The following is a 12,424-nucleotide window of genomic DNA, read 5'->3' on the forward strand; positions in this document are numbered from 1 at the left end:
CAACACAGAAAGACACACTATAAAATTCAAGTGAAATGGCTTAACTCAAAAGACATTTTAATACAAACAAGTGATACACATGATACACTGGATATGTAAATTTGATCTATGACATAATTTATGCAAAATCAATAAAATAAGGGTCAAGATGTTAAACGATATCAGAAAGACAATCACAACCCTTGGATAACATGCGGATAAATGAAATAATGTACATAGGTAAATGAAAATAATTGTGTTAAAAGGTTTACAGTTATAGAATACGGAAATATATATAAGTATTTTTTTATTCATAGTACGGAAACAGAAGTGAAAATGTAAATGCATACCTCATTACCTATCAAACCTGGTATATATTGAAAAAAGGCAAACAAAAATTAAAAACAAAAAGGACTATAAAATATTTGCATTAAAATATCATGTCACGCCGAGGAAAAAAATTCCGCACCCTCCAAATATATACATGGTATTATATAAGACAACTGTTAAAGTCTTTCATGTTTAGGGATATGTAAATGTTCAAAAGAAAACAGTTTTTATTTTCAATTGTCAGCATATCTTAACTCATATCGACAGTTGAACGTTTTCAGTATTGCGCATACTGATTTATTCGTATTAGAACTGATTGGCTTACATCATTTAATAATAAGTTATCAATATATTATTTAAAAAAACCAATACTTAACAGACAAACTATCAATTCGGAATCGTTTTACATATAATAAGATGTACAATATGTATTTCAAATCTATTATTGTTAAAAGTAAATTCAAAATGAATTATTCCTTATCAAATGACAGAACCAAAAGCTTAAACACATCAAACAAATGGATTAACAAATTGCATATTCCTGACTTACTACAGACATTTTCAAATGTAGAAAATGCTGGATTAACCTGGTATTATAACCCTGAACCTCTGCCTGGTACTGCAGTCGAGTCAAATTCCATTGCATTGACAACGATGCGTGAACAAAACAATGACCTTCTTTAGTAAAAATGTCAAAAGTATGGATATAGCAACCAACATTGTGTTAAATCTTAATCACAATAAAAACAAACACTTTTTTCACAAAGAAGCACTAAAAAGCACACATAAAATTAAACAACATCATTTATTGCTTTCCATTTTTTAAATTGATTTATGTATTCTAAATTCACCAATACAGGATTGAAAGATTTAAAGTCCTGGGACAGAATGGTTAGATTACCATTAACTTTTACGTAGAATTGTGCGTTTGAAGTTAGAATGTAAACGTCACACCGGTAGAGATATAAAACAATTTTGTCGTTCACAGTGTGAAAAAAATATTGTCTATAGTTCTTTTATGTTTGTTTTCTGCATAATGTTAATTAGAAGATTGCTATGTCTTGCTTGCCGCTTGTCTATATGCGTATTGTGTATTTCTTCTATGAAAGAGGCACGGCATTGTGTATCACAGACACGAAAAAAGGGCATATAAACAAAGCTTAAGAAAATATAAGGGACAAGATTACTCAAATAATAATAGAACAATAACACAATGGCGGGATGTTTAAGCACATAGCCACGGCATAATTATATATCAATGAAAAAAAAAGTCACACGAACAAAGCACATTAGTAAACATGAAAGATAGCATAAACAACACAATGCCGGGATGTACAAAGCCACGTCAAATGAATATCACCAAATAAAAGGGATCAAACAGTAAATTTTAAAGAAAATAATAACAAAGACATATAAAAAAAAACACTATACTACGTTAAAATATCATACAAAAATTGCCTAATTATGCAATTTGTATGAATCCGCGGACCAAATCTGTCATCCAGGCTTCGCAAACACAATACATTTCTATTTCGGGGTTTTACAGGACAATACATGCTATATTAGTCCGCAAATATACATTTCTGCCTTATGTTGTAACTTTCTTCCTACTTCCTATTTTGGCACCTGCAAAAATATTAACTTTGTATAATAATTTGTTCTTGCTATCATTAACTTGACTGACAAGGAAGTATAATACATGTTGTAAAACGTTGAAAAATTTATCAAGTCACAAGAAACTATTGTCTGAAAAAGCCTATAAACTGTATGATTACATACCTATATGTATTGCCACAATGGGATCTTCTGAACTGCTGCTGATATGGAAATACGCGGTTCCATCACCACGGACGTGTATCCCTCTTCCAGTGCACATGCAATCTTCGTAATTGCCAGATATGACGTCACAGTAAATGTCTTCGGGGAGTGCAGTATATAAATTTGCTTCAAGGTTAACATTATCTGCATTTATCGCAATAAATCCTTTACTTCCTCTAGAAAACGCTATCTGGTTATTACCATTGTCCCACCAATTTTCCATATCGGTTCCATGGACAACATTTCTAAAACCCACCATGTTGTGTATCTGACGCCATCTGTGCTCACAAACCTGTCAAATACGTAAAAAAAAAACAAAGTACAATTTCATTGTATGAAAACAGTCAAATGAAGAATGCATAGGATTAAAACAAACAAATCCTAAAGCTGTTGGCCAGTAGCAGAATATTATGTTTGGATGTTGCATCACAACAACATAGTCGTGACAATTAGCATAATACTATGTTATGATTCATCACATTATGAATCAACTGTTAACAAATCTTTGAATTTTTGAAATACTAATGCTGTATTTTGAAAAACTTTTAGGAATTTTTGGCCGTCAATGCTCTTCAACTTCGATCTTTATTCGGCCTATTTAACATTTTTTTCTATTCGAGCGTCACTGGTGAGTCTTTTGTAGACAAAACGCGCGTCCGTCGTAAATATAAAATTTCCATCATTGTATTTGGGATGAGTTTATTCACACACACTCATAACATGGTCTTTTCCAAAATAAAGGGTATTTCTATCAATGATTATTAAATGTGTCTCAAAGTCACACTAACATCTTCAAAAAATCGCTAAAACCATAGTAACCACATGCATATTTTTGAAGCGCAATCTATTGACTAATGTTGATATTACTTCTTTTAGAACAGAACGACTAAGTGATGTTCATGTTGTACATGGCAATATATACATAAAAAGGGCAAACATATTCAACTTCTGTCTTATTTTGTGCTACTATCTGAACGAAACATACAGAAGCACTAACACAACTGTATTTATTAATATACATAAGTGAGTTGTCACTGTTCTGGTATTTTTCATTTTCAACTTCGAAAAACAAACACAACCATACCATGCATACGTACAGCATACACTCCTTCTCCCACAAAAAACGATCATGTAACACTTTGTATTAACATATATATGAAGAAATAAACAAAATAAAAATTTGATATTAGCAAGAAATTAATTATATTTTCAAGCCATTACTTTTAATCATGTTAACATTATAAATATGATTTTAAAAAATACCTTATTTCATAATATAAGCCTAACTCCATTAACATGATTAATTAGATTGACGTTTTGACATACCGATGGATTCAACCATGGACACAAAATACGGTTTGGACTTTCATATCGTTGATATATATTAGAATAAGTTACCTTAATTGGTATAAGAAACTCTTGTTTCATTTATCTTTGAGGATAAAATGTCGATAAATTACCTTTTTAAATCCCAACTCACAGACACATAATACGTTGTTATTCAACTTTTTATTTGACATAAAAAATAGATAATTTCTCTAATATTTTAATATTTTTACAGACTGTGGCTCTAAAGAAGGTAATAATGAGAGTTTGCTATGCCTTTTTTGTAGGTCTTTAACCATATGTTCTACTGATGCCTCATACACCCAATCATCTACATACGGCTAAAAAACTTAATCAATTCAGATAGTTTGTGAATTCCTTATTCAAAACTAATGTAACATATACATTTATATATATACACATGGAAAAAAGTATTGCAACACCAAATTAAAATTCAGATTAAAAAAAACACACTTTATTTTTTTTGTGATATGATTTCTTGAAATAGAACTAGTTAAACATTATCTAAATATCACCTGTGTTTAATCATTAAATATCGACTCGATAAGTTCTTAACTGCACATGCAGCTACTGTACTCGTAAATAATAAAACAGACGTTTTTATCCTCATTGTTTTCAACACCTTGAATGAACATGCTTATAAAGTTATAAAGCTATGTGATTGACACCTTGTAATTAGTCATCCACAACTCATAACTGCAGCAAGATGTCAGACAATAAGCGTAAGACAAGCAGGTATGTCGCTGTGACAATTGCATGTATTGTTGGCCAACACCATTCAACTATAAGTCGTTTTGAGAATAAAAATCAGGCAACAAACGATGTTAAAGACCTTCCGAGATCAAGAAGATCCCTTATAAAATCTGCTAGCGAAAATCAAGCATAATGAAGGTTGGTCTGAAGGAAACACATTGCAAAGAAAACTATCCTAAAACAAATAGTGATGACCATACAGGAGCCTTTAAACAAAAAACTGTTCGAGGTTGGATCATCGCTACTAGTTATCGGGCGATAACATCATTTCGGGGACCATTCCCTACGAACAGACACACAATTGTCCGTATCCAATATGTTGCATAGCTTGTCAAAGTTGGTAATTAGCACCATGGAGGAAGATCCATTGTTCCAATGTTATTCGGTTTACTTTCCTTGGCCCGATCGTATCCCAGATTTGAAGTTGAACAGTTCAAACACGTCAAAAATAAAACAATACCCTTCGTCAGGAATGGTATCTGCTAACTTAGCAACAAATGAGTCGACTTATGGGAGGAATCAGAAGACGTTGAGGTGCGGTTATCCGTTTGAATGGAGGATGCGCACAAATCACTAATTTTTGCGCGTTTAACGACCAACCATGATGTTAACAATCATCTCAAAAGTAATTTAGAAATTTTTCCATATATTTCTTGTTCGTTTTAATGCCAATGTTAATATCATTAACTACGTTTCAATACTATTTTACAAATATTTTATCATATTCCATCCGAAATTATAAGAGGCTGATTTTTTAAGTTTTAAAAAATCAAGGTGTTGCAATACTTTTTCCATGTGTATATAATATCTTTGCATTTCTAATAAATGTATGATTACACAAATATTGAATTGCTTCCAATGTTCATTTTAGGGATTTTCTTAAAGGTTAATAACTAAGTTAAACAAGGGACACGAGCCAAACAATTTCGATGACAGTATTGCTGTTTGTCTCAAAGTTACTTTATATTTAAAACAATATTGAACTCAGACATGTTGTGTTTTTACATGAAACCTGTAAATTCCAAACTTGCATATCTCAAAAACAAGATTATCCATATAAATAGCATGCGTCTGAAACGTGTTTTTCTGGATTAACCTGCATCAAAAAATGAAAGAAAAGAATATCTACATATAAATGTCGAATGTTCACGGGCACAATTAAAGAAAAATATTTCGTTTTCAAATATAGAAATAAAAAATTGTAAATAACATGTTGATGCTCAAGTCATATATTTTCATCTTTGAATAACACAAAATAGGATATTTATATTTCTAAATACAAATTACATACCCAACCATTTCCACAAACTGTGTCTGATCCAGATATAACATCCTTAATAGACATATCTTCGTTATGTGGAGGTCCTTGGTCGGGGCTTTATAAAGAATCAACGATTAACAAAACATTTTCACAATTGTCTTAAATAGTTTCACATTTAATATTTTGTAGTTTCCGGTAATATCGGTTCAAAAAAGGAGGTTATCTAGAGTTGTAAACGCAAGGCATATAATGCCTCGTTGAAAATTGACTAACGTGTTTCGAAGGTTTACAAAAATCTGATCCAGTGTCCACACTGGTGGGTTGCAATAATCGAGAGTTTTAAATCTTTAAAATGTTTACAGAAAGGAGCTAAAAAAAAGTCCACCAGCTTCAATGTGCTGATGTCATATATTACCTCGCAATACAAACAAAAGTCGTCATGTTCTGACAAATCGTGTGTACAATACTAAACAGTTTTGAAACAGTTGAAAACACATGTGGAGCAGGATCTGCTTACCCTTCCGAAGCACCTGAGATCACCTTTAGTTTTTGGTGGGGTTCGTGTTTTTTATTCTTTAGTTTTCTAAGTTGTGTCATGTGTACTATTGTTTGTCTGTTTGTCCTTTTCGTTTTTAGCCATGGCGTTGTCAGTTTATTTTCGATTGATGAGTTTGACTGTCCCTCTGGTATCTTTCGTCCCTCTTTTGAAGTTGTTGCTATTTAGATTAATCTTGGAAACAAGGGTAACTTATTTGTCTATAATGTACTATCCTATACATCTTGATCTAATTGTTTTACTACAACATTATTTTAACGAAGACTCAAAAATTTCATTTCTTAATTAACAAAAAAAGTAACGGGATCTTGTTTTCGATAAGACATTTGATCTGTATTTCAAAACATATATAAGTACAGAATTGCGTACGAACTCATAAATACCAATACATGACAGCTGAAAACTGTTATTATTAGGTATTTGATATAATAAGGTCTTTCCACTGTTCTGTGAAAATACGTTTTGTTTTTGTTCTAATAATTTTTTCTCCGCTGTATTACTGTTTGAAAAGATGATACTTAGATTATTGATATATAATATCGAACAGATTGTACGATTTTGAAACTGACTTCCAAAACACTTTTTTAAAGGTGCGCAGTAGTGTGAAATATCACGACAAACTTATGTTCCAGACCACATGAGTATTCAGACCGTACGCGTATGGTACGGACCGTATACGTATACTCGTACGGTCCGATCATACGCGTACGGTTGAACAAACGAACAATTGAAATTAAATATTTGTTTAATCATATATCTGAATCCTTTTTTGGTATTCTCGCTCAAGGTGACACTTGCTTCCACAAGTAACGTAATATTTTTAACGTTTACATGTTTGCAGTTCATGCATGTTCCTTTGCTTTTACATTTTTTTTTTGTAAAGTTGCTAAATATGTTAAAACAATTGTCCTTCCACATTATATAAAAAAGAAGATGTGGTATGATTACCAATGAGACAACTATCCACCAAAAAAAAAATGACACAAACATTAACAACTATAGGTCACCGTACGGCCTTCAACAATGAGCAAAGCCCACACCGCATAGTCAGATATAAAAGGCCCCGATAATAAGACAATGTAAAACAATTCAAACGAGAAAACTTACGGCCTTATGTATGTAAAAAAATGAACGAAAAACAAATATGTAACACATAAACAAACGACAACCACTGAATTACAGGCTCCTGACTTTGGACAGGCACATACATAAATAATGTGGCGGGGTTAAACATGTTAGCGGGATCCCCCCCCTAACCCGGGACAGTGGTATAACAGTACAACATAAGAACGAACTATAAAAATCAGTTGAAAAAGGCTTAACTCATCAGATAGACAAAAAATATAAATGTGTACTTACGATATCTTCGCTTTCAGTGATCATAATTCAATTAATGTATTACTGATCGACATGCATTATACAAGAATTTAACAGATTTAATTAGCGTGAATTTTTGAAATAGTAAAAATATAAAGTTTTTATTTCAATTACCATTGAACTTTTTTATATTAATTTGAGAGTTAATTTATGCTGATCTGTTTTATGCATTTGTATCTAATAAACTTGATATCAGTCAGACCGTACCGTATGAGTATTTTGAAAAAGTACGCATACGGTCCAGACCGTACGCGTACAGTCAAAATACCCATACGGTCTGGAACACTTATATTACCAAATTGCTCGTTTCATCTTCAGGTTGTCAAGAGTAATTTCAACAATCTGAACATTCGATATGAATGTTTCCCTTAATTTATTCAACATAAGTGAAATATAATAGTAGCCCAATAACATAAAAAAATGGAGACCTAGAGTATTCTTATTTTAAGGTCCTCGGCAAACTACAAAATGAGGTCATGCCAAAAAGCAAGGTCATTTGTGAAGTTTTAAATTTTGCTGGTCAATACCTCTTATAAGAAATTTACATATATATCGGCAAAAGATTTTGAAAAAATTGTTATTTGTGATCTGTCGTATTTGGACATTTTTATTCGAAGCAAAGCAATAATCTTTAAAACTTTTCATCTCTGTCATGATAAAATTTAGACGTATGTTAATATAACTTAATAATGGTATAAGGTATTACCATTAACTTAAAATTGGGGTGAATGTCAGAGATAAATCAAGACGTTCTTTGTTCTGACCTTTGATTTACCTTGATATTTATACATCATCAATTCATCAGACTTTTTTCATTACATTGTAACCTATATGACCTTGAAAAAGCCAACTGCATATGATCTTGTGCAACGGGATGTAGTATCTTTTGTGCTTCAACACAGAATCATATATTTTAAGAATCTATCATATTCTTCCAAATTGGACATTTTCTAAACCGAAAGTAGCAAAGATTCTCCCTATTTCAAACAAAAGTGTGTATAAACCGTAGTTGTTTTTTTTTTTGAATCAGCGCACAGTTAGCTATCATCTGACAATGGAAATTACATTTTTTGCTGGATATTTTTATCAAAACATATCGTCAAAAATGGAAAGACCTTCTTTACAACTGTTACAGATAATGACAAGAAATTGATGTAAAGGTTACAGATCAAGGTCATTTTCTAAATGTTGCTCTTTGCATGAATGTGCATACTATTAAATATATATATTAATCTAAATATGCAAGATCTGATGCTAAATTTTTTGGACGTTAAGACAAACAAATTATCGGTACATTTAGTCCTAAGTGATATGATGTTTTATTAAAAGAGTTACTGCTCTTAAACAAAAATTGAAGGTGGATCGAATATAAATTATTCTGATACATGATTAATTCATAGTGTCTTTTGCAAAGGATTCTGTGACACATTATCTTGAAAAATATCAACCAGAAATGACATTGTGTAAACCAGATGTAGCTATTTTTGCAAAATATTAAAGGAAAAGTACAAAAAAATCATTAACCTTAAAATAACACCAGAAGTCGATTTCTGCAAACCTGAAGCAGAAAAGTATCTCTCATTAGAAAGAAAAGGATATAGAAAATAATTTAATGTCGAAATCTATGAAACCGAAAATGACATTTCCTTTATCGGAAAAGCTGTTTAGTATGAAATTATTATATAAAAGTAAATATCCTTTTTTAATCTGACACCGTTTTAACCGTAGTACACCGTAGTATCTCCCAAACAATCTTTTACTGTAAAGTTAACTTGGGCATGTCGTAAACATACTTCCAGGTTTAAAGGGTCTGTTGACATTACATAGGAGTTTTCTGTACTTTGTATTCAAAATAAGCTGTATGTTAATATAGCTCATGCACCATATATAGACAAAACAATGGCTCTTTTGGGTTAAATATTTTTGCTTAATGACCTTGACATTGAGATCAAGCTCGAACATGTCGAACTAAACTATAAATTTAAATTATGCTTGCATTATTTTCATGTTTAAGTAATAAGAATTTTCTATTTTCCAGAATCAATTTTAAAGTGATGTAACAAAAATAAATCCAAATTTCTGGTAACCGGACGGATTAACTTGTCTTCCTTAATTAAACATAGAAAACTATTTATTGTTGAAATCAAAATAACTCAAAAAGAAAGATTTTAAATTGTCGAGATTTGGTTTTTAATTGGTAACAATGGTTATGAATGGTCTTTGTTTTGACTGTCATGCCGGTTTATTTAAAGAACTGGCTCTTTCGTTTTGTCCTGTTGGCTTTGACTATATTCAAAGTACATGTATGTTTTGTTTGTTCAATTTTTATTAAATAGTGCAAAATATATGTGTTGACCTGTTTACAAAAATATAAAGACTTTAACAAATTTCAATCACACACCATTAGTTTCATTGGATTTAAAGCATTGATTTAATCAACAAGAAACATTAATTCTCCTTACTAATAGTATGTGAATAACACGTTCACCTTATTTTTAGGCAGTAAACTTATTATAGTCTGTACCACTCTTAAAAAAAAAAAAAAAGGAATAATGATTCATTCGAACCAAGCAAATATTGTTAGAAGTTGTGAAGTTTCAACATTATTTAATATTAAAGCCACGTGTTGTGGATAAAAGATTAAACCCCTTTTATCCTTGAAGCATCCTTCATTTAATATATCACATATTCATAAATGAATAAACTAATATAATTACTTCGATTCGCAACCAAGTATGTACACCTACATATTTCAAATTAAAATATATACAACCTGCTTCGCCTGTTAACTTGTCTCCATCGTGTGATCCTTAATCAATAGGTCATGACCAGGTCAACTAGCATATATACAAAGTCAAAGCGGTTCACGAATGTATTTTTTCCGGGAATTAATTTCTGTAGTAATCTGTATGTATACATAATATGTATAAATTTGTACATAGAATGTAAATCTAACCATTTATTATTTTAATTTTCAATTTACTGAACAATCTCCCGGTTTGTTCAGTAAAACTAACACTACAGGGGTGCCCTGTCAAATGCTGTAGACATGGTATTCATTATAACAGTAATAGTGCAATAAATCAGATTTTAGATAAATAAAAAAAAAGTTGTGAAGTCAAAACCGGACAAACGGTTTGGATGCATGTTTACTATAACGTAGTCTGGTCATTTGTGAATACACAATTTGAGTGAAATGAACAAAGAACACAACCTCCCATTAGTGTATGTTCACAATCATAACGTGATTATGTTTATATATATCAGTTAAATAGTACACAAGAATAAATACTTATAATACTTATAATCACCTGTCAAAACTGAAACTGCTCATCACTCTTGCGAATCCATAATGGTGGGCTAACATGAAGACGGTTGCCATTTTATACAATCTAGGATCTTTGTGAGTTAAGACACCTCCTTCAAATTTATAATGGAATTAATTTCGTATTTAAATCAAAGTAATAACGTTAACAGTATATTTGCAAAACCTTTCGAACAATTCAACCCTCGTTGCTCGTTTCGACTTTTCTTGGTCATAGGAGATACTTTTCCAGACGAAACTCTCGTCTGCTGTAAACCTGGTATCTATGATGGGCAATTTTTGGAGGAAGTTTATATGGATATTTAAAGTATAATTTAGTATAGAAGATCGGTTATTACCAATCATGCAGACACTTACTTTAAGGAAATATCGTTGACAACTTCAGATAACAGTAGGGTCAACAATGAACTAAATTTTATAGATAAAGTTATTTAGACAACAATAATGTCCGACAACAACCAAAGACAACACATGGACTATATACATAATAATTATGAACTTTTGCAATTAGTAAGAGATTCGACAGTATCTGTGGTATCTTTTTATTTCAAACAATCACTACCTAAAAAACTTAACACAGAATTATAATATATATTACTTAGATTTGTTCATGGTGCATACTTGGGCCATTGTTAATTCAGAAAACAAATCACACAAACATAGTGATACAATTATTTATCACGTTTCATTTAAGGGCAAATGTATTCTAAATTAAACCCATTCCTGATGTATATGACTCGAGAACTTCAGGCCGTTGTCAAAAACAAGAAGATGAAAGATTCCTAGTCATTTATACATATTTATGATGTTCTTTCCATTAACCATCTAAACTTTAATGATGGGGGTCCATTGATATATCATCCATAACTAGGAATTAAAGAAACAACAGATACGACTTCATCCGCCTCGATTTTAGACTTCTATCTCTAATCAAGCATACCCGTTCATCACAGTGCCAGAATCTATTAATAACGAGACAATTCTAAATTTGAAATTATCTATTTCCCTGAAATCAGTAGCAATTGATATACCAACCACATATGAGACATACATTTCCCAACTTATTCCGTATTCAAGAGGTTGCAGCTGCTACTCAGACTTTGTAAAACGTCACCAATGTCTGAGCAGAAAGTTGATGAAGGCTATGTCAAATAACTTCTTGCCTTTTTCTAAGTTAATCGGAAGGTACCAAGATCTTGTTGATCAATATGTCGTATCAACTTCATAAATAATACCTGCTAATCTTGTTGTATAATTTCTTTGTTTCATATTTTGTTGTTCTATAGTGATAAAAATTATAACACAATGTTGGCTGTTGATATTTTTACCGATATTGTCTGACTATAGATATAGGACGATGTGGTGTGAGTGCCAATGAGAAAACTCTCCGTCCAAATAACAATTTAAAAAAGTAAACTGACTGTCTGTTTTGTTCACAAATCATTATTAATATAATGAATTGTATGCGACTGGCAAACAATTGAAAGGTTTAGCTATCTATAAAACCATATGTTATCCACCATTTGTTTCATAAAAATGCCTGTACCAAGTAAGAAATGTAACAATTGGGATCCATTCTTCTGAGGTGTTTGAGCTTTTGATTTGTAAATGTGATCCGTTTTGAACTTTCTTTTTTTGTGATTTTACTTGAAATAATACGGCTTCATGTATTTTGTTA

At 31.3% G+C, this 12,424-nt stretch overlaps 1 protein-coding gene across 1 annotated transcript in view; it reads right to left on the reverse strand.

The window, feature by feature from the left end:
• Window positions 1-1,097: 1,097 nt before the first annotated feature.
• LOC134689999 (alpha-amylase-like) overlaps window positions 1,098-12,424 on the reverse strand; it is a 73,311-nt gene continuing 61,984 nt past the window's right edge. Inside the window, exons 6-9 of the mRNA XM_063549970.1 lie at window positions 10,733-10,841; window positions 5,519-5,603; window positions 2,089-2,419; window positions 1,098-1,935 (exon numbers count right to left, since the gene is read on the reverse strand). Of these exons, the coding sequence (XP_063406040.1) occupies window positions 1,898-1,935; window positions 2,089-2,419; window positions 5,519-5,603; window positions 10,733-10,841 (563 nt within the window). The 3' untranslated portion in view covers window positions 1,098-1,897. The remainder of the gene's footprint in view (window positions 1,936-2,088; window positions 2,420-5,518; window positions 5,604-10,732; window positions 10,842-12,424) is intronic.

The sequence above is a fragment of the Mytilus trossulus genome, chromosome 11 (genome assembly GCF_036588685.1).
Source record: "Mytilus trossulus isolate FHL-02 chromosome 11, PNRI_Mtr1.1.1.hap1, whole genome shotgun sequence".
In the NCBI taxonomy this organism is placed as follows: Eukaryota; Metazoa; Mollusca; class Bivalvia; order Mytilida; family Mytilidae; genus Mytilus; species Mytilus trossulus.